The sequence below is a fragment of the Lolium rigidum genome, chromosome 3 (assembly GCF_022539505.1).
Source record: "Lolium rigidum isolate FL_2022 chromosome 3, APGP_CSIRO_Lrig_0.1, whole genome shotgun sequence".
Taxonomy (NCBI): Eukaryota; Viridiplantae; Streptophyta; class Magnoliopsida; order Poales; family Poaceae; genus Lolium; species Lolium rigidum.
The window spans coordinates 353,249,723-353,272,441 of record NC_061510.1 but is presented as its reverse complement, the minus strand read 5'-3'; the positions used below and the strand labels follow the sequence as shown (position 1 = coordinate 353,272,441).

The following is a 22,719-nucleotide window of genomic DNA, read 5'->3' as shown; positions in this document are numbered from 1 at the left end:
CGAGAGATCCACCATCCACCAGCTCAAGAAGCATAGCGACGTCGCCGGAGGCGGCGGCGGGGAGGACAGAGTGGCACCGGACGACGAAGGGCGAGGCAGTGCGGCTGAGGATGTCGGCCTCCGTGGCTGCAGCGGGGTCGCCGTAGTGCTGGACCTTGAGCGCGTAGAGCGCACACGTCTCGCGATGCCGAACCTTGTACACGGTGCCGCCGTTCCCGCGGCCAAGCACGGCCAGCTTGTCGAAGTCGGCGAGGCGGAACTGGCTGGACAAGGCCGTGGGGGTCGAGGCTTTTATCAACGTTGGTGCCGGCGCCGGCATGAACGTTGCCTTGGGACGCTGGCCGGCCGCGATGGACGGGACGGGCAGCGAGAGGTGCAACTGTGGAAGCCTCTTCTGCCTTATGAGAGCCATACTTAGTGCAAAGTGCTGCTTAAGCTTAATGATCTGAGCCTATGCTTTGGTTGGACACTTGAATCAGCAGCTTATTTATACGTACTCACGGTATCTCTTTCCGTCGTGCTTTCACCAAATCCTACTCAGACTGTGACATTGTATCTTCAATGGGTTCTCTTCCAAAACAGCCAGTTTCTGATTTGGTAGACTGTGTTTGGTCAGAAGGTTCTAACAGAAGGATGCTTTTATTAGAGCAGAATAAACTAACCCACCGCCGCTGCAGATGAGCGACCATATTTAATCTAGCGACATGAAAGAATACGACCATGGAATTCGGTGGAAACTGCCCTAGTATAATGCAACCGTAACCAGGTCCTCTGTAGTATGTAGTGGCCTAATTGGCAAAGCCACGTGTTAACTAATTAGAACGAAAGGAACAGAGAAGAAAGCTCAATCTATCCGTGTAAGAATGGCTATGTCGATCCGCACCCACGATACCTGGCCAGCACACCTCCCTTGAGACTTCCTATTAGGGTAGCATACTGCCATTTTACTAGAGTTTGGTTTGGTTAAGGATTGTGCGACGCGCGTGTGCCGTCTGGCGCCTCCTTTGTTAGAATGTAACCCAGAGCACAGCCGAGCATGCACGGCATGGCACGCGTTGATCTGCAGACGGGCAAACACAAGTAAAAGTTCTGCGTAAGAATAAATAAGCCAGATGCTTGGACTTTACTCCGGCCCCACGAGAAGATTACACTGAAGCTCGATCGTGTAGTCGTGTTGACAAATGCCATGATCCATTTTCCCAATTAATCCTTTGGTTCTGCCCGATGTTAGCAAAGTGGACGCAAGCGGAGCGGGCCTTTATGATTGTTTCTCTTCTCGTGTTGGGGAGTGCTCGGCGGTCACGGCCCCGGTCGTGCAGGTCATGCCTGAACTTCGGGAGTTGTGTGGTGGTGTGGTTATGCCTCCTTCCGCCGAGAAAATGAGATCTGACTTGCAAGAGATCTCAGTTGTGGCCTCTCCGCCGAGTCATGCACTTGGCTCTGAGAAAAAGTTGTGTTGTTGATGGTGCATGTAGTTCATTTTGGTAACGGGTTGCTAACTCAGGGTTGTTGGCTACGTTGCCTGAAGATATCGTTGCCAGAGAGGTTTGTGATTTCCTCGTCACCTTGGCTAGTGCCTATCTTGGATCCGCAATTCATTGATGGGTGCGCCCCCAATGTCTTGGCCATCATTTGTCGGCGCGGTTTTGGAGTATTGTGTAGTGATTGTTCGTTCGGCTCGCTTTGTGGTCTCTTGTGTTCGCTTGAGTGGGTGGAGCCTTGTAGTTCGGGTCTCTATTAGGCTTAGTTGTGGGTGTGTGTGGATGTGTTGTTTGTGTGGGCTTGACCCTATGGTTGTAGGTTTTGCCGGGTTTTATCCTAAAAACTAGACACTCTCTTCTTAATTAATAAATGAGGTAAAGTTTTTGTCTGCGTTTAAAAAAAATATTGTTTGATAGCTAGCTTCATACTCCCTCCGGTCCTATTTAATTGACTCGGATTTAGTATAAAGTTGTACTAAATCCGAGTCAATTAAATAAGACCGGAGGGAGTACTACCTGCATTCCAAGGCTTAAGCCTTATATTTTTTTGAAAAGTCAAACCAAATAAATTTTGACCAAAATTTTAGAAGAATCAATCAACAAATATGATATTTTGTAGATACCATGTGAAAATATATTTAGTTATCTATCTACTGATATTAAATTTGTATTTTGCATGTTAATGATTTTTTATAAAGACTTGATCAAACTTGACATAGTTTGACTTTCTAAAAAAATATTATCCTTAAACCTTGGGATGGAGGTAGTATACTTTTTGAAAACATATTCTTAACAATAAAAATTCAACATATGTTTTCAGCATGATCAGCTTTGATTAGATATATGTTTTACCAAATATTCTTTTTCAACAACATACTCAAGAATTCATAATAATCACGTAGCTTCAGGGAACTCATTTATAAATACGATATTTGAAATCTCGATTTTATTACAAAATATCATGATTGGATATTTATATTTTGATAGATATATTTGTCTACAATGTACTCATAAATATGTCTAGCTTCAGGGAACTCATTTAAAAAAAACATACACAATATTTGGAACCTCAAAAAATCATAAAATATATACATGTGCATATGGTGCTAATTACCTACTTGTTCAGCTCTGGCCAGCGACAATGTGTGGATAGACTCGTGGGCGCACAAAGTTTATCAATGGTTCCAAAGTACTCTTTATATATCCGTACTTAGTGTTAAATTAAACATCAACCTAGAACTTTATTAGTACACTAGTTTATAATTTAAACTTCCTCTTAGAATTTTGTGATACAGTAGTTTGTAATTTGAATAGTCGAGTGTTCCTTCAGGTACACGGTTTTGTGCGCTAGTTTCACACAAATCCTAGACTATTATTAGGCTGCCGCAAGGACTTCTTCTCGGCGAAGCTTATACGACATACTCCACGAGCTTTTCATGAGTTTATTAGAGAACACATAACTCTCCTAAAGCGGCTGATGCAAAGCTCGGATCTAAATCTAATAGGCGCGAATACTACTCGCTCGTTTGTTTCAAGCATCCCTGCTTTTCCATGCAACTACCAGGCAAGGAAAAAAAAAGGAACGAGCAATCCAGCGTCCCCTCATCCTGACTAATTGCAATCAAAACCCCCAAAACCTAAAACAATCTGGGTCGGGGAGCAGCAATCGTCTACCAAGAAGGAAAGAGAGGATAAATAGCCTTACCTGCTTTATCTTGCCGCCTGCCGGCCTGCCGGACGGAGTGATGGTACCTCTGCGTATCGCCGGCCTGCCGGACGGAGTGATGATACCTCTGTGTACCGCCAGACATGACCGTCAGCATCTCCATCTCCGGCCATGGCGCTCTCGCTCGTCTCGCCTCGCCAAAGTCCAAAGTCACAAGTCACACACGATACCCGCACGCGGTAAGTCAAGAATGGCTTGTATTTGTAGAGCGATGCCGGCAGGTTCGAATTTTTAGAAGGGAAAAGTTAATCGAGCGGGAAGGGATTGGCATTTCGGTTCTCTCCTCATCTTTTGTGCCGGATGGTGGAAGAGATGGAGAAACGAGATGTGTGGTGTCTTGGATCAATGGTATGGCAACTATTTAGGAAAACCAAGTGCCCCGCACAATTAGCTACTGATAATTAATTAAAGTTGGTGCTGCATGCACCCGTACTAATTGCCGGACGCCTCATTTTTCTCAAATGTAGTTATGGTGTTGACCCATTTCCAGGATCTATACAGGTGCTCTTCTCCCAATCAACCCATTTTCATTTAAGCCTCAAACCTATTCAGTACACAACAGCCTCAAACCTATTCAGTACACAACAGCTGGCAACTTGTATCGCTTCGCACATCTACACTGGAATACTTATGTGCGCTACTGCAAACTCTAAAACTCTTCAAATGTATCGAGTGGCTAAACTTCAATTTCTCGGTTATATAAGCGAGTAATTTTATCGTTTAATCCGAGAGAACCGATCACAATCTCCGCATTGACTTACATATACTATATATATATACTTCATCTTTGTCAATCAACAGAATGACACACAAGGGTTAGAAAGGCACATTGAGTTTACATATTTCAAGTATACAACTAGACATATATAAATTATCACTTTTTTCCTTAATTATTCACCAGAATGGCTCATTCCATCGACTAATTAAGCCACCTTTTAATTTAACACCGACAAAAGCTACATCAACCTTGCATCTAAGCTAGCATCAGGCGCTAACAACATGCAAAGCTACCTAGCTATTTGAAGCTATATATTATTTTGTTTCTTCTATACTACATCGATCAGCCAAACTTGCCTTTGCTATCTAGCTCTTTAGATGCTAGAAGCAGTATTCTCACAAAATTTTGGCACGATGTTCCATAATTAATTCAACATTCAAACGGCAACATAGTTGATAATAATAGATACATATATAAATTTTAACTTTTTTGCCTTAATCGTTCACCAGAATGGCTATTGCTTTCCCTCCGATGCAACAACAACAAATCAGCTAATAATCCAATTTCTCATTCCATCAACTAATCAAGCCACCTTTTAATTTAACACCAATAAAGCTACATATACCTTGCATCTATGCTCGCATCAGGCGACCAATATGCAAAGCTACCCGATTATTTGAAGCTTTTTGTTTCTTCTCTACTACATCATCAGCCAACCTTGCCTTTGCTATCGGCTGTCGTCTCAGAAATTTCTGGCATGCCTTTGCTATCTAGCTCTTTAGATGCTACCGGCTGTATTCTCGGAAAATTTTGGCATGAGGGTCCTTAATTATTTCAACATTTTGATCAAACAGCAACATTGTTGATAATAATAGATACATACAACACATCAACTGTGAGTGACATTTAGATATACAGAATCCACTTCGAGATGAGCTTTAACCAAACACAAATGAAACCTAGTAATTAAAGGCTGCAACTTGTGACCTACACAACAGACATAGACACGATTCAACAAGCTGAACATTTACAAGAACTGAAACACAATGACCGGAACAAAGCAGCCGGCGGCGAAGCTCGCAGCGAAGAGTGAGGCCACTGGTTGTGTAGTCAAGCTCGATGTCAAGCCCTCCCGTGCACCGGACACATGGCGTAACATGCAGATAACAAAACACATGACATCATCATCAAACATGTCTATACAGTGTTGGCAATGTGCTAGCTAGCCACATTGCATAGAAAAGTGTTCACAAACAGCACATCAACATTATCTGCTCAAAATATCTAAATATAGCTTCTAAACAAAAATACTGAACACCTAGAACTTAATGCCAAGCTAGTCATACACCTCATTGTGTACTTCTCGATGAGTGAGATCGACGATGTGCAGCCGGTACCTTTGGTTTAGAGCACACTACCAGATCAAGAGTGGCAGGGAGGTACAAATAGGAGGAAGATGAAGACCACTAACTGACATAGCATCTAAGCATCTATGTTGGCCATCTCCCGCGTTGCAAAAATAAACTGAAAAATAGCATTACTTATAAGAATAAGGAACATAAATAGAATCTTCTAAGCAATTTATTTGATAGACACATATGCACAAACACAAAGAGAATCTTCAGAATCTTACCCTATCCATTTGCGACTCACTTTCAGAGACAATCTCTTCCTAGATTTGTTATAATACCAGGACATGAAACCGTAACATGCACCTGGTATTTTGTTCAGAAAAAAGAGATGGCACAAATAAAATGCTCAAAGTCGATCCATGTATCATTTCAGCACAAAATTAAGGGATCATTGATGTAGCTATTCACAAAATTAGTTTAGCACATAGAACAAGTTCACACCATCACCAAGATCTGTTAGCATGGACATCGGCTAGCTACGGACCTGCCTTCAGATCCGACTATTGACATGCACATCGGTTAAGGTAGCATCGGTCGGTTAATTAACCAACTACTCGGTTGAAAATGGTTGTATACTACACCAAACCATATATGCAATATGCCAATTACCTTAAAAGATGCAATCTATTCAGCTAGCCTACTTGGTGGCTATTATCTTCCTCCTCTTCAACTGAAATCAAAACAGACCGCAGGTTCAGCCGTTGGCGGGTACATGGATGAAACACAAGCACAACTATATCCGGCATGAATCATACAAACACGAGGACAACCGTGCTCTTTGAACTACTACAGATCAATCATCCTTTTTTAGCGAACCCGCAGGAGATCTGCGCGTCATTGCATTAAGCTTACGGGAGAAAAACGAACAAAGATGTCCCAATCCACCAAAATACAAATGGGGTGCCAAGTGCCATTCTGGCGCCGGCAAGAAAGGAGAAAAAACCGCTCACTCTCCCGGCAACCTACCACTATGCCTGGCCCTAACCCAGCTGAGCCACTCATCGACAATGAGCCCTAGCGTCACGGCATGGGGCAAGCGCTTATCCTCGAAGACACGCGCGTTCCGCTCCGGCCACGAGCGCTGCGAGCGTGAGCATGATGAGAGAGTTGACCGAGCGGCGGTCTGCCTTGGCGAACCTAGCAGCTGCACCGCAACCACCGGTCGTTGATGCCGAGGTCGCCCGTGGGGGTGAAATCCGGTAGCCGTAGTTGCACGACGAGCCCAGCCCGGATCGCGCGCGCGTACGGGCAATGCGGGGACAGGTGATCGAGCGTCTCGTCACCGGCATCGCAAAGCTTACAAAGCATATGCGACGGCAGGCCGCGCCGCAGCCTTCGATCGGCAGTCCAGCGAGCGCCGCCGCAGCGCAAGCCGGGCGTGGAACTTGAACTTTAACGGCGCAAAAGAGTTCCACACCAAGGGGCCGCGGGCAGACCAACGGTGCCATGGAAGAGCGCGCGGTAAGCACCCTTGGTTGAGTAACTTCCGTCCGCCATCCACCTCCACCGAAAACGTCGGAGACCACTGTGTCATCGACCTGTTGCAGCTCATGGGAGGCCGCCGCCCACAGGCGCAGGTATTGCACTACGGCGTCCACGGAGAGCTGCCCCGAGATGTCTTGCGCCCACGAATTGTTGAGCTTCCCTTGCTGCACCGTACGGGTCCGCCGCACGGCCGGCTTGACAAGCTCCGAGGACTGCGAGGCGCAATGGAGTCGACGGCGAGCCCCCAATCCACGCGTCCTCCCCAGAAAAGAACATTGGAGCCAGGGCCGAGTTTGATAGAAACGGAGGCGTTGAAGAGGCTGACAGTGCTCTCCGCAGCCGCGATCGGTAGGCCGGCCCAAGGCTTGTCCATGGAGGTGCGCTGCAACCACAGCCAACGCGTGCGGAGGGCGGCGTTCATGAGTGCGAGGTTGCGCAAACCCAAACCTCCGAGCGACTTCGGGCTGGCGGACGAGATGCCAAGCGACAATGCAGCAACCACCCTTTGCATCCGCAGCACCTGCCCAAAGCATGATTATTCCCAAGCACGTACACGTGTGTATTATTTCCTCCCAAGAAGCAAGCATGTGCGATTTCAAAAGCCGTCAACAGATCTGTAGACTCACACATAGTCTCAGGTTTTCGCTCCCTACCAATTACTAGAGAGAACACACCAAAAACCCGAATCCAAAAAGCAAGTTCCAAGGTATTCTATTCATGACCGAGATGGCCAAGAGGTGCATCCATCATATCATCTAGATCTAGTTGTCAAATTTATTCATCACATAGACAAAATAAAAGAAACACTAAGGCATATGGAAAAGATAATGGAAGCCACAAATTTTAAAATGGTGTGATTAAGTAGCCAAGAAAGTATGCTAGAAATAAAAATAATTATATCTTCACAAAACAATATAAACCAAATTGTTCTAGACCTCAAATAACCAGGTCTAGATTTCGGATTCATAGAAATGGATTTTAGAAAGCTATATGGCAGTATATACCGACATAGCCATGGCAAACGCAAGGGAGACAGACATCGAAGGGGTGAAACCAGGAGCTCACCATAGAGGTTTGTAACCGAGGTCAGGCCACGTCAACCTCGAGCCGAGCCACATCACATATGCCTGCACCAGATTAAGTGAAACCTGCAGATAATTGAAACAACATCATTAAGATGTTCATCACCTGTACTCTTTGACTGTAGAGAAAACAGAGCACAATGAAAAACTTGGCAGTGTAAGCGGAACGGTACTGCAAACTACACATCAAAGATATATCAACTGACACACTAAAGTTTAAATAAGAGTAGTTAATTCATCCATGAAAAAGTAGCTTTGCTTCCCTGAGCAACACCACTAAACTTGTACATTAGAACCTGTCAACATGACCAAATTGCTTACATTAGAACATGGTTGTTGGCATGGTTCATTAGACAAGTAGCAACTAGATTGAGTTGCAAAGGACGCATGTCAAGAATACCCATTCATGTCTATAAATCCAGGCCACAACAATGTTAGAAAGGTTAAGGTATCACCGGCTTGTTGAATCAAGTACTAATGAAGACAACAATTAATACTATAGTTGAGTTGCAGACAAAGAAAATATTAATCGCATATTTTTTGAAAATGACGAGTACTAGCAAATTTTATTAAAGCACCATCAATAATTGAAATCCTAGCTTGAATCTGTACAACTGGAGATTATCAACATCGTGTTCAGAAGAGGCATGCTATTTGTATTGTGGACGGAATGTTTATGCATGTTAAATCCGTGTGAATGATGGGTAGATGAACTACTGAAATTTCATCTAAAATTAGAGGAGATGATATAGAAGAATTAAAAGCTAGAAGACTGAAATCCGGAAGTGATTCAAAAGAATAACAAGAGAAGGTGCCAAAGAAAGACACTGTCAGTCGATGAAATTTCACATCACTACGTACATATTTTATATTGGCATTCAAAACAGCAATACGAGATTTGGGAATTGAGATACAACAATAGACTGATAGTTTCCTAAATATCATCCAAAACAGCCAACTATAAAGCCACTTCCAAAGCAGGTTATGCTACTCAATCGAGCAAAATGACACCTCTAAAAAATACTCCAAACCCAAGGACATCGGAGGATCAATGTGTTGTTAAAGGTGCCAAAGAAAGACACCGGCAGTTGATGAAACTTCACATCACTATATACATGTTGTATCTTGACATTCAAAACAACAATACGGGATTTAGAAATTGAGATACAACAATAGACTGATAGTTCCCTAAATATCATTCAAAACAGCCAAATATAAAGCCACTTCTGAAGCAGGTTATGATACTCAATCGAGCAAAAGGACACCTCTAACATCGGAGGATCAATGAGTTGTTAAAATATATCCGGAAGAAAGAACCAATAGATATAAAAAAATAAAAGGTGTTTTACACAGTATTAATTTATGTCGTTCTACTAGTGCCAAGCAAGCTACGAACAAAACACATACCTACAAGGTCCATCCACGTCAAGAACAAATTACAAGCTACAGAGAATTTTAAAAGTAGCAAGCTACAAGTAAAGCACGGACTAGTTGCTGAATCTACCATCATTAACAACAGAGTAACACTTGAAACAGACCTAGGAGTGAAAGATTTATACCTCCCTATGGTCTACATTAGCACGTAATTAGATAGTAAGTGCAATACTACGAAGATATGTGACCTGAAAGTGCCATTAACAAATGGCAATTAAAAAAGCAAAACCTTGGATATTACAAATACTTTTACATACACATTTTCACAAAAGTAAGGTGATCCAGGTGATGACATGACGTCTAAATCGAACTTGCAAACATAAAACTAAAGTGAACTCTGCAAAAAGAAGGTAATCTTACCATCTTGGACACCTCGTACTTGAGGAAGTCCTGGTAATCCACTACCAAGCAGTAGGACATCGATAGCGGCTGTGAGGATAGCGGTGTTCTCTTCGACCACACCAGCAGTGCGCCACATCCACCGCCGAGGAACTCGTCGGACTTATGGTGCGAGATCCCCATAAGCAGCCAGCCAGCTACGAAAGAATTTTAGGCGAGTCGGAACATGCTCAGTATAAAAAATACTGAATTCAACAATAATACAAAGAAATCATGCATTGAATTTTGAATTAAGAGCTACTTCAATGTCTGAGCAATTGCTAGCACAACCACACAAACTTTAGTGCCAGCCAATGTACTAGGAACATTGCATGAGCTGCACTACACATGCATTTAATATCATTCATGAGTCTAACAACTCATTCATGTAAGATTAATAGCCAGCAAATAATAATTCCACTAGCATTTAAGAGGCTAATATAAGATTGGAAATTACTCTCACAATAACATACAAAACCAAGCACACATCACCTTTGGATAGTGGGACGGCGGTTTCTTTATGACACTCGCATGCTGGCTCCTAATCGTGGTCATGATATCTCCCTGTACATGCCCAACAACACCCAGCGAGAAAAAGCTGCTGGTTTAGACCAAAGAAATGGACATACATAATGCAAACCACTAAACTCACTAAACTATGTAGCAACCAGATCAGACTAGACAAAACCATCGGCACTGGAGAGTGGGACAATACCTTGATGCCACATGGTCGATGTTATTCATGGTCCTACAGCAGGGCGGTGGCCATGTCCTCTCCGGTGACATTAGGAGCATAGTGGTTGCAAGGGGCTGAGTCAAGGGCTCTGAATCCGGGCGCGACACCAGATTATCGTGTGCTGCATCTAGGCAGTGAGTGATACCTTTCCCAACATGAGATTCCATATTTTACCTAAGTTAAAAATAATCACTTCAAGTAGTAGACAAGTAAATATAACACCAAAAGAAAACGATATGTAATTCCTAAGATGAGAAGTAAAGGGATAATCATAGGTGACACTTACTAGAATGTATGGGAGGTCTACAGGTTAAAGTGCCCATTTTTCTATACATAACTTGAGATATTAACAATTCTCGACCTAGTTAATATTACTTGGAACCATTTAGCGGCTTCAAGATTCTTATTAAAAAATAGAGATATGTTCCAATACTACCACTTCTATAGATATGTAGGACTAATGGGTTAAGAGTGCGATCACAATACTTGGAAGGTGTTATATTGTCCAAAATAGTATTAAGCTTACCATGTCTCCAGCAAAAAAAAACCTCGGTTCCTCCAACCTGGTGAGCAACTTGAACCTTCATGAGTCCGAAGTTGGTTCCTCCGAGATCAATGACATACTTCTTCAAGCCTATTCAAGTGCACAAACATACCCAGATTAGTATGAATGTTCCAAAATGCAAAAAGAAGGGAGCAACAAGGCTATTAGCATTGCCAGTTAACGATTCCCTATTACTCATAGCTTACTAAAATTAATGAAGCAATACAATATAATAGGCACCGATGAAACAATCTTGAAGGCTCCATTGTGTTAGTATGTGCTTAGCGCTAATCATTTTTCACGTATCCCGGACTAATTTTCTGCACACTATATGAGCAACGGAAGGTCTTTATCCCAGACTAATTTTCTCGCACACTATATGAACAACGGAAATAATATGAAAATGGAGAGGTCTGTTCTAAAGCTAGTTGAACTAGTTTCCAGCACAAATGGTGGTTCATCCGTTCAGGTACCTATAATTATTTACTTATTAAAGCTTACCCATCACTTGATTGTGCCATTGTTGTCATGGTTGTGCAAAAAACTTGTGTAACCTTATCCGAACCAAGTCATGCAGTCATATAGAACACGTCATGAATAAATCTCCAAATGGAAGCTCTAGGCCGGGGTCCAATATGAAAAAATCACAACTATCTTGTATAAGCTTGCACTTAAAACAATCTGACCTAAGTCATGCAATCCTTTAGTACATCTAGAACACGAGAACGTAGCTGCAAATTGAGGACATGGGCCTCAGCTAAGATTATCTAGACATTACTACATTAGTACTTCTAAATTAGGAAGGTTGAGAATCCCTACATGTCTTGTTTTTTGTCACTCCCACCTATCAAAAGAGAATTAAGCATACACCTAAGCAACACTGCAATTTATCAACGAGATAATGAAATCTGAAGCTTCAAGGGTACCAAAACCAAACACTCAACCAGCTAAACCCAGCCCCAACCTTGTTTGCACGAACACAACCAATAGAACACAAGCTTATCATAAAAAAGGTAGCTTCAAGCTTTGGCTCTACCATTGCCCTAAGCTAGGTTTTGTGCCACACGGACGCACACAAGTCGCATGATCAGCAAAAAATAAACGGACGGGTCCTAGAGGATGTGATGTCGTAGTCACTGCCATGCCGCGGCAGGGGGGTCGATCATCAGAAAGAGCTTGTCTTTGTCGTCAAAGGAGGCTAGCAGAATGCCGACCTCCTTTTCACGGCGGCGCCACCATACCCCTACATGCACAAAGAAAAGAGAATATGAAACAATCCACAATAATATAAGGGATGGCGATTGTATGTTTCTTTCATACAAGTAATATGTAGATAAGTTGATCTTGAGCTTAATTAGTTAAGCATGCTCTATGGATTGTGATTTATCATTATATAAACAACAGGAATAATTTGAGCATGACGCCATAAAAAGTGTTTTCGTCATCACGGACAACAATGTTTGGGTGAAACAACAATGAACACCAAGAATTTGCATTTTCAACAAACACTGGCACTATTTATCTCTCTAGGCAGCAACAAAATACTTGTGAAAAATAAAATTTGTCTATACACAAAAGAGAGTACATCCACGCTAGGTTGCCTGAAGAGAAGTTTTCTTGGCAAAATTTACGACTTGATTCTTAACCTATTTACTCACATTTGGCAAGAAGAAAAGACACATAGAGAGATGGTCACGTGTAGCAAGCATATCATACCAAATCACTAGGGCTGGAGATTACGTCAACCCCGCCGGACTTGACGGTGATACCGGTGTTGTTGGATGAAGTCCTAGTCGTCCAGAGCTTAGCAGCAGGATGGCAACGCCTCGACATCACTTGGAACTTCTAGGACAGGCGGTCACGCATCCACTGCAGTCCTTCTTGCAGCTGGTGCCAAATTGGATATCATTTCAGCAAGTACAGGGATAAAGTTATTCGGATGGAGCGTTATTGGAAGAGGCAAAAGACGATACCTATGAGTTCGTCAATGTCGACGAGGTCCTAAATGGCAGTGACTGCTGTGGGTCTGACCTTTTGCACAATGCAACCCAAACATATTCAGACCCTACACGAAAGGAACCAGGAAGTCAAACTCCATGGCAAAAGACATAAGAGGAATGCAAGTACACTACATTGTAGAAAATAGGTGAAAATCTCTTGCCCTGTCAATTCTCGGAAACTTTCAAGCACATGATGTGCTCAAATTACAGAAGATTTCTCAATTATATTGATAACTATATGCAGGGAAATTTTCAAGAATGGTCAAACTTTATCACATTAATTAAGAGGCTAGATATGTGATCACCACTACTGAAGCATGATCAAAAACTAAGATTTAGGAGGATACACAAGCAAATAGCCAAGAGAAGAAACAAATGTGAGCGATGAACATATATAAGCATAATCCTACATTAAATATCATATATGACCTCTGATTTTATAAGCCAAGGAAAACTATAGAAAATGTGAACCGGAAAATAGGCAATGTTGTATCATGGAGACCGGGTGACTAACCTACACCAACAACAACACATTCGAGTACCAAAAAACACAACAACATTCTAAAGAGCAAGCTACAACACAATCTAAACAGGACATGAGAGAATTGTAGCCAATGCCGAGATAGCATGGCCACGACATGTCCTCAGACAACTCCAATGCCTCTTCCCGTGCCTGCATAAAGGTAGATACATGGAATTAATAAGGACAATTTAACAATTGAAGTTCTCAAGTTTTCATCTACATACGTAACTATTTCTGAACATGAAAAGCTCCCAATATTTGGCAAATGAGATTCTCAACTTTTCTAGTACAAGCGGATCATTGCAATTACACCTTTATTATTACAAGCTAGACATAGGGGGCAAAATAGTTGTTCCCCACAACAACATTTCCAAGCAGATTGGGTAGGCTAGATATGAAACCCAACAGAAATAAAAGAAAGCCAAAACAAGAACAAAATGGAAAAAATGAGAGTAAACGGACGAAATAGTTCTCCAATTTTGAAAATTCATGATAAAACAATAGAGTGAAACTTATTAAGAATGGAATGTGCTGAAATTACAAAGAATTATTCTCCATATAAATGAGAATGCTTTGATGAAAACATTTCAAGCATGATGAAACATTATTATCAAAAAACTTAGGTGGGGGGGGGGGGGCGACAAATGTGATCAAACTTTTCAAGCATTATCGAATTATAGAAGGTTGCTATTATATGTGATCAAGTTTATTCAAGCATGATTAAATCCTAACTTACATCAACATAGTATCTCGACAAGTAATTGAATTGACCAGCTGAGCTACCAAAGGAAGAGATTACATCATTATAAGCAACAAGAACTTCATTCTATCCTACCTAGTAAATTGTGTGTGGAACCAATGGCTAAGATCATGAGTGTATCAACCTTTTCGTACATAAGGTTGGTTCTGGACATGAAGAATTCCAATATTTGACAACAAACAAAACATATCTAGCTACTAAGTACATCATTACAAGCTAGAAGATTTAGGCAACAAAACAATTCTGAAATTGGCCTATATGTGTGTAAGCTTTGGATCTGAACAAAATTACTACAATCCTACATCAAATCTAGGACACCTCCTGAACATACAACCAGCGGCACGCAGGACACAATCATAAAATAGAGCAAGATCGATTTAATCTACAACCGGACAGCATTCTGCAAGATGGGTTCGTCCCGCAATACAACACTATATTTTGAATAGGGGCGGGCAAAAAATCCCCAACAAAACACCAAAACCTAACTAATTGGAACCAAAACTGAATTAACTGAGACTATTTCCGTGGTTAAATAGGATAAACCGAATTTAAATAGGTGAATTCAGTTTTCATTTGTGATTAACCAAACAAACAAAAATATAGCACATCGAGGCCAGAATCTTCTTATCCTGTGTCGTGTGTTCCTACTAGCACAACCAAACACTGAACATTTGCATGTTTTCATAAACCCCTGGTAATAATTAAGCATTCCATCATCTTACAGTGCAATATAAGTAATACACCAGCACCTAGTATTAAACTAACACCAATGTAATGATTAATATTGTAAACTCATACATATATACATGCACATCAGGCCATGAGCTAGCACATCGAGTACAACATCTACACCTTACAGCCACATGCTTTATGTTTCTAACCTCTGACTGTGTCTTCACAGTTTGACTAGTGCACAACATGAATGGGTTCCAGCTTCCATGCAGTAGGCAATCAGGCTCACTCGCTTTCGTGGGCACTAGTCCTCATGGATGTGGCAGGCAATGTCAAGCGGCTGTCTTGGGAGGCTCCTTGATGACCTAAATAGTGCTCCAATCCCCCATATATACGTGCTTGATGTAGTGTTTACTGTGCTCTTGTCGGCCTGTTAGGTCAAATTCAGTTTAAAGAGAACACCGAACCAAGCTCTCGGTTAACCGAACTACTTGTTAACGAAATAACCGTTATAATTTTGGTTCCTATTTATGATTATCCGGATTACTAAAAAACTAAAACAACCGAACCAAACTTTTGGTTAAAACCGAATGCCTGGACCTAACTCCAAAGATGAGGGACGAGAGATGGCTCACGAGCTACTCAAGCACAGCCCTGGTTTTGGCCGGCGAGCACGCCAGAGGAGACATCTAGAATGGAAATCTCCTACTACTCCTCTGATATACTTTGAACCATAAAAATATACTGCAAGTTAATTACCCACTCTATCGATGCACAAGCAGATAAAATAAGAAAGACCCTGCCATACATGCACACAAGAGATACACATCCATACATGATGCTTCCCTCTGCGTACACATTCACTGAGCCAGGTACAAGAAACAAATTTTAGTAGCCAGCATACATGGAGGAGTAGGAGGAGAGAAACCTCACCGTCAGCTCCAGCTGGTCGCGAACGTGGCTGGCAGCGGCAGGTCAGGCCGGCAACCACAAGCAGGAGCTTGAGGAGGCCTTCAACGCGGGTGGGATCAGTGAGCAGCAGCCTGTCGGAGACGAGGAGCAGTAGCAGAAGGCAATGCCTCCTTATCGCCTATGCACACAAGAGATGTTCATCCATCCGTTCAATTCATAGAAGTTTCCATTGATTCATAAGCAGCAACAGAATTGAGCACCTTCATTTCCTATACACGCACTGACCCCTATGTACACAAGGTCCATTACACATGGTACACATTTCAACAAGACAAATAAACAATTTTGACCAGGCATCCATGTAGAGGAGTAGTAGGAGGGAGACCTCAACGGGGGCGGTGTGTAGGGGAGGCCACCGGCAGCAGCAGCAGGTATCGCAGCGGCGACACGCGTGGAGGAACATCGTATTTTCCTCGCCGTCCTCCCGGAGGCCTTGCTCTTCCCCATCGGCAACCAGGACCAGGTGTGGAGCTCCAGCGACCGATCGGCCGGAGAGAGGATGGCGGTCGGTTGTCAGTAATCACTCTGTCTTTCCTTGCCGCCTATGCACACAAGAGATGTTCATCCATTCATTCAATTCATAAAAGTTTCCATTGATTCATAAGCAGCAAGAGAATTGAGCGCGTTGATTTCCTATACACTCACTGACACTTTATGCATACAAGATCCAGTAGACACCGTACACATTTCAATACGGAAAGTAAACAAATTTAACCAGATATCCATGGAGAGGAGTAGTAGAAGAGAGACCTCAACGGAAGCAGCATGTAGGGGAGGCCGCCGGCAGCAGCAGCAGCAGGTACCGTGGTGGCGGCACGCGTGGAGGAACATCGTATTTTCCTCGCCGTCCTCCCGGCGGCCTTGCTCCCACCGGCAACCAGGACCAGGCGTGGAGCTCCGGCGACCGATCGTCCGGAGAAAGGATGGTGGGAGGTTGCCACGATGGATCAGGAGAAGCCACAGAATACCGGGTTGTTCGACCTCGACGCCGGCCACTAGGGGGCATGATTGGAGGCTGGGGACGGCGGCCTGGGTGCAGGAATCGTCGGGGGATACGGTGACGGGGATGCACCGGCGAGTGGTGGGGCTGGGTGGACGGCGTGCTACAGGGATTGGGTTCCTAGCGGCGTAGTTGCGCGAGCGAGACAGGGTGTGCGCTCTCTCGGAAGATGGATGGCGGGTGGGCGCTCAGATCGATGATCCGCGGGGAGGCTATTGATGAGGATCAGGAATCAAGGAGGCTGCGTCTTCATCAATTCTTCACCCTCAATTCCGAGGAGGCCTCTGCGCGATCGAGGCTGTGTTTCAATTTCTCCAAAGATTCTGCGAAGCTTTTTCACGATTTTGATTGCTCTCTTTACTAGGCATTGATTGTATCAGCGGGATTGTTATGGACGACTCTCGACCGCGAACAATCAACCCAGGTAACGCTTTGTGTAGGACTGCAGCAATGCATAAGCGTTGAATAAAAAAAAGTTTACCTACCTAGTACTACTACACCTTCAATACTATACTACTCCTCCTTTGCCAAAATGTAGCATAATTCTTTTCCTGAAAAAACAAACGATGTAAAGTTTAACCAATTACTCCCTCACTCCCATGAAACTTGTTGAGATTTGTCAAAATTTGAATATATTTAGTGTCTAGATACATCTAAATTTAGATAAATCTCGGAGATATTTCATGGGACAGAGGGAGTATATATATAGCAAAAATATATCAGCATCTAAAATGCAAATCAAAATCGTTAGATTCATCCTGATGCATTATTTCATAGGGTATACATTTGATATTCTAATAGAGAATTAAACATGCTGAAAACAATCTAAATAATAAAAAATGTAATTTCAACAAAGTAAATTAGTAGAAGTTATACATCATTCTATGACTAATTTAGATTCAACGGTATAATACATGTCGTTTCCCTCAAAGTAGTTGTAATGTTAATCCGTGTAATACGTAAAAAGCAAGCAACATCTTACCAAACTTCTCATCTGCCATCGGGGCGGCTTCGGCAACATCGCATGCGATGGTCATGGGCCAACGCGACACATCATGATTGCCAAGATCACACTCACCACCCCCTATGTCGTAAGAGATGGACCCCGCGTTTTCGTCGTGATTGTGGCCCTCGTCACCAACCATGGATTTCCAGGGCCTGATCTCCGGCACTATAACAACATATAATGGCGAGTTGGGCCTCTAGATCGAGATTGGGGGAGGGGCCCAAGAAGGGTGAGCAAGAGCTAGTGTAGCCGCCTTTAGCTCTAGTGCATTCGACCAAGGTGTGAGCCCAAGACCCGTGAACACCATGATTCACTTGTCAACATCGAAATATCTACTCGCGGTCACTACCCATTCACCCAAAGCCTCATATGAAATACGAGTGTTTTGATCTAGCGTTTAGGTTCAAATCGCGTGAAGAATTGTCCGGAACCCTAAATCTTTGGCATGGAGTCCTAATATGTGTACATAAGGCTTGCATATAATAAAAGTCAATACACAACTCATAAATGGAATTTACATCAACATGATAAGCTCGCATGGACTTTCTTGACTAATAGTGCAAAACTCGCACCTCAAAGCAACTTAAAAAGATCTTTTAAGAACTTGCCATCTTTTTTTGGTTTTAGCTTCCATATGATTTACTATAACACAAACATGTACAAAAACCACATGAAATCACCACTTTCAACTGAAAGCTAGAAGGTAGATATCGTGAGGCCCATATAGTACAAGGTTTCGCTAGAAAACACGCAAAGAACGGTCAAAACCCTTACCATTTTGCATGGGGGTCCTTATATGAGTATATAAGGGTGTGTAAGAAGGAAAATCCAACACACAACTATAAAATGACACTTTCTTCACATATAGGTATATCCCGTAGGAAGATTGTGGACTTATAATGCAGAACTCCCACTCAAGGACACCGACCACTGGACTAAATATGTCTAAGGCACGCTAAGCCTTAGACTTATAGACTAAACCCTATCAATACCAAAAACGTATCTCGCCACCGGGTACTGTATGAAGGCGGCTATAGGGAATTCATTTTGACGTTTTCTAGTCAGTTTTTAAGAGCTATAGGATAGTGCTTTGGGATCCCCTTTCATTTTATGCATGATTTCTTAGTCTAGTGCACATTAGTTGATCATATAGTATCTCTACACGACCATTGCTGGCATGGAGTCTCCAGTTTTTGTGAGTGCATCATTTTTTATGGCCTAGTACTAGTATCACGGGTTTCATTTCTTCATTTTGCCAGCAGCAATCTATTAGCTGATAAGAAATAGTTGTGGGCTTGTTGCTATGATTGGCGATTTCTGCTAGTACCGGAATGTGCTGTTGCTTAGCGTTCTAGTAGAGTTGGATCGCATCTATAGGTGGTTCTGATGTATGCAGTTTTACTTTTCTGCTGTATGAAAATGTTGTCCGGATGGTCCAGATAAGGGCAAGATTCCGAACACTATTTCTGATTACTTAAACTCTAGTTGGCTTAGTTAGTTGAACTAGTGCTTTTGGTTTTTCTATTAGGGCATCTCTCCGCGTCCGTTTGTGTCCGCCAAAAATGCGTCTGGCACCACCTCCAGTGGCGGCGCAAAGTGACCGGGACGCAAACCTGGCCCAAATATGCGCCAGGTTTGCGTCTCTGCGGATGCTGCGCGGACGCGTAAAGTGTCCGCTCGGTCCTTGCACGGGCCCGCCTGGCAGCGGCACAACCGCTTCGTCTTCCGCGGCATTACTTTCGGGCTGCGCGCTGCAGCCTTTGCGAGGGCCTCGTTAATGGCGTGCCTTGGCTTCCGCGAGCGTGCACAGCTAGTAGGAGGTATTGCACTGGCAGGTCATTGAAGGCGAGATGGCATCGGAGCCTCTTAAAGGGACGCTGCCGGCGCCCATTTCCCTGACCAAACCATTGCCAAATCCCACGAGTATCCACCACACCGACGCCATGGGGAAGAAATGCTGGCCGTTCCGCAAGACGAAGAACGACCAGGAGGCAAGACGAAGAACGACCATGAGGCTAGCGGTTCGCGTTCCGGCAAGAAGGCACGGGTCGGCCGGTACGTCCGTGTTGACCTCGCCGACGCCGAGCGATCTTGCCGCCGGATCTGCGGGAGGATCCTCAGGGCCACGACCTCCTCGCCCATGCGGCGGTACCTCCTCCACCGCCGGCGTACAAGCTTCCATGGCCGACGCCGGAGTTGATTGACCTCGGAAGCGACGATGACCAGTAGACAACACGTACTTTTAGCACGTCTTTCTGGCTTTTTTAAGTTTTATTATTCATGTAAATTATGGCTTCATGAATGTAAGTTATGTGGCATTTTGATTTTTCCAACAGGGACTTTATGCGGTGGCATTTTGATGAAGTTGGATTTGTGTGTGTTTATGTAAATGTCTAGACGAGGAGGAGGTGGAGGTCGATCTGTAAACTACTATTTTGGTAATTTGATGTGTACGGTGGCTGTCGAGGAAATAGTAGGATAGGAGAGTGCAATCTGCCGAAATTTAGAATTGGTAATCTTGAGTTAATAAGTAGGCCAAGTAAAGTAGTAGTAGTAGTAGGTGCATATATATATATTGTAATAAGGGGAATGTTTATATACTATGTGAGGTTCTCGTAGATTGTAAGGGAGAAAAGAAAAACGAACCAGCCGCGACCCAAGAAGAAGCATCGCGAACCGAGAAGGAAAAGGAAAAGGCGCGTGCGAGTAATAAAAGAGAGAGCTTAATAAAAGCAGGAACACTTCCGGTCTCAGATCTGAAATTGGGCTGTTCTCTCCAGTAGCCTGTACAAGAACAACAAACACGACAACTTCATGTCTTTCAGTTGTTCCATTTCAACAGACTTTAATTTCGCCAATAAGGGGAATGTCTAAATTGGGCAAAGGGGATGAATTATACTATGTGAGGTTCTCGTAGATTGTAAGGGAGAAAAGAAAAACGAACCAGCCGCGACCCAAGAAGAAGCATCGCGAATTAATTTCCAGCAAGTGCGCGTGCGAAGCCAGAAGGAGAAGGAAAAGGAAAAGGGGCGTGCGAGTAATAATAAAAGAGGGAAAATGAATTCAGAGCGGAGGAGGGATTGGTTTGGTTGGACAGAGCGAGATCGACAGCGACAGTTGGCGTGCCGCGTGCGTGCGTGAGTTAATAAAAGCGAGCGTGTGCGTTACGTGTCTCGCTTTCGTTTTCCCGGCCGAGGTGCACACGCCGCTTCGGTCCTGCTCAGGTGTCTGGAGCCTGGGGACACGCTTCGGTCCTGCTCAGGTCCCGAGGCGCACGGCGGACACTACGACCCGTACGCCGCCGACGGCGTTCACCATCCTTGAGCTCTTCATGGGCCGATACCCGCTCCTCCCTGCTGGGCAGCAGCCGAACCTTGTACACGGTGCCGCCGTTCCCGCGGCCAAGCACGGCCAGCTTGTCGAAGTCGGCTAGGCGGAACTGGCTGGACAAGGCCGTGGGGGTCGAGGCTTTTATCAACGTTGGTGCCGGCGCCGGCATGAACGTTGCCTTGGGACGCTGGCCGGCCGCGATGGACGGGACGGGCAGCGAGAGGTGCAGCTGTGGAAGCCTCTTCTGCCTTATGAGAGCCATGGGTAGTGCAAACTGCTGCTTAAGCTTAATGATCTGAGCCCTATGCTTTGGTTGGACACTTGAATCCGCAGCTTATTTATACGTGGTACGTACTCACGGTATCTCTTTCCGTCCTGCTTTCACCAAATCCTACTCAGATTGTGACATTGTATCTTCGATGTTCTCTTCCAAAACAGTCAGTTTCTGATTTGGTAGAACTGTGTTTGGTCAGAAGGTTCTAACAGAAGGATGCTTTTATTAGAGCAGAATAAACTAACCCACCGCCGCTGCAGATGAGCGACCATTTTTAATCTAGCGACATGAAAGAATACGACCATGGAATTCGGTGGAAACTGCCTATAATGCAACCGTAACCAGGTTCTCTTTAGTGGCCTAATTGGCAAAGCCACGTGTTAACTACTGTAATTAGAACGAAAGGGACAGAGAAGAAAGCTCAGTCTATCCGTGTAAGAATGGCTATGTCGATCCGCACCCACGAGGCCTGGCCAGCAGCTCCCTTGAGACTTCCTGTTAGGGTAGCATACTGCCATTTTACTAGAGTTTGGTTTGGTTAAGGATTGTGCGACGTGTGCCGTCTGGCGCCTCCTTTGTTAGAATGTAACCACTGAGCACAGCCGAGCATGCACGGCATGGCACGCGTTGATCTGCACACGGGCAAACACAAGTAAAAGTTCAGCGTAAGAATAAATAAGCCAAATGCTTGGACTTTACTCCGGCCCCACGAGAAGATTTCATTGAAGTTTTGGTTTCATGGTGATCGATCCTTCCCCCGCCATTTTAATCGTATTGACAAATGACAAATCCCATCATCCATTTTCCCAATTAATCCTATGATTCTGGCTGATGTTAGCAAAGTGGGCGTCAGCAGAGCGGTCTTTAATTATGATTATTTCTCTCCTCGTGTTGGGGAGTGCTTGATTCTCCGCCGAGTCATACACTTGGCTCTGAGAAAAGTCGTGTTGTTGACGGTGCATGTGGTTTATTTTGGTAACGGTTTGCTAAGTCAGGGTTGTTGGCTACGTTGCCCAAAGATATCGTTGACAGAGAGGTTTGCGTTTTCCTCGTCACCTTGGCTACTGCCTATCTTAGATGTTCGATCCGCAGTTCATTGATGGGTGCGCCCCCCAATGTCTTAGCCAACATTTGTCGGCGCGGTTTTGGAGTGTTGTGTAGTGAGTGTTCGTTCGGCTTGCTTTGT

The 22,719-nt window shown here is 43.9% G+C and overlaps 1 protein-coding gene and 1 long non-coding RNA gene across 2 annotated transcripts; both read right to left on the bottom strand.

The window, feature by feature from the left end:
• Positions 1 to 12,128: 12,128 nt before the first annotated feature.
• LOC124700316 lies at positions 12,129 to 13,373 on the bottom strand. The gene is made up of 3 exons (XR_007001707.1): positions 12,970 to 13,373; positions 12,713 to 12,883; positions 12,129 to 12,239 (listed from the first exon to the last, which is right to left on the bottom strand). It is a non-coding gene; the product is annotated as an uncharacterized LOC124700316 (long non-coding RNA).
• Positions 13,374 to 15,891: 2,518 nt separating this feature from the next.
• Positions 15,892 to 21,521, bottom strand: LOC124697239. The gene is made up of 3 exons (XM_047229862.1): positions 21,245 to 21,521; positions 16,674 to 17,110; positions 15,892 to 16,465 (listed from the first exon to the last, which is right to left on the bottom strand). Exons 1-3 carry the CDS (start codon positions 21,519 to 21,521, stop codon positions 16,250 to 16,252), a joined length of 930 nt encoding a protein of 309 aa, XP_047085818.1. The 3' UTR covers positions 15,892 to 16,249.
• Positions 21,522 to 22,719: the final 1,198 nt, after the last annotated feature.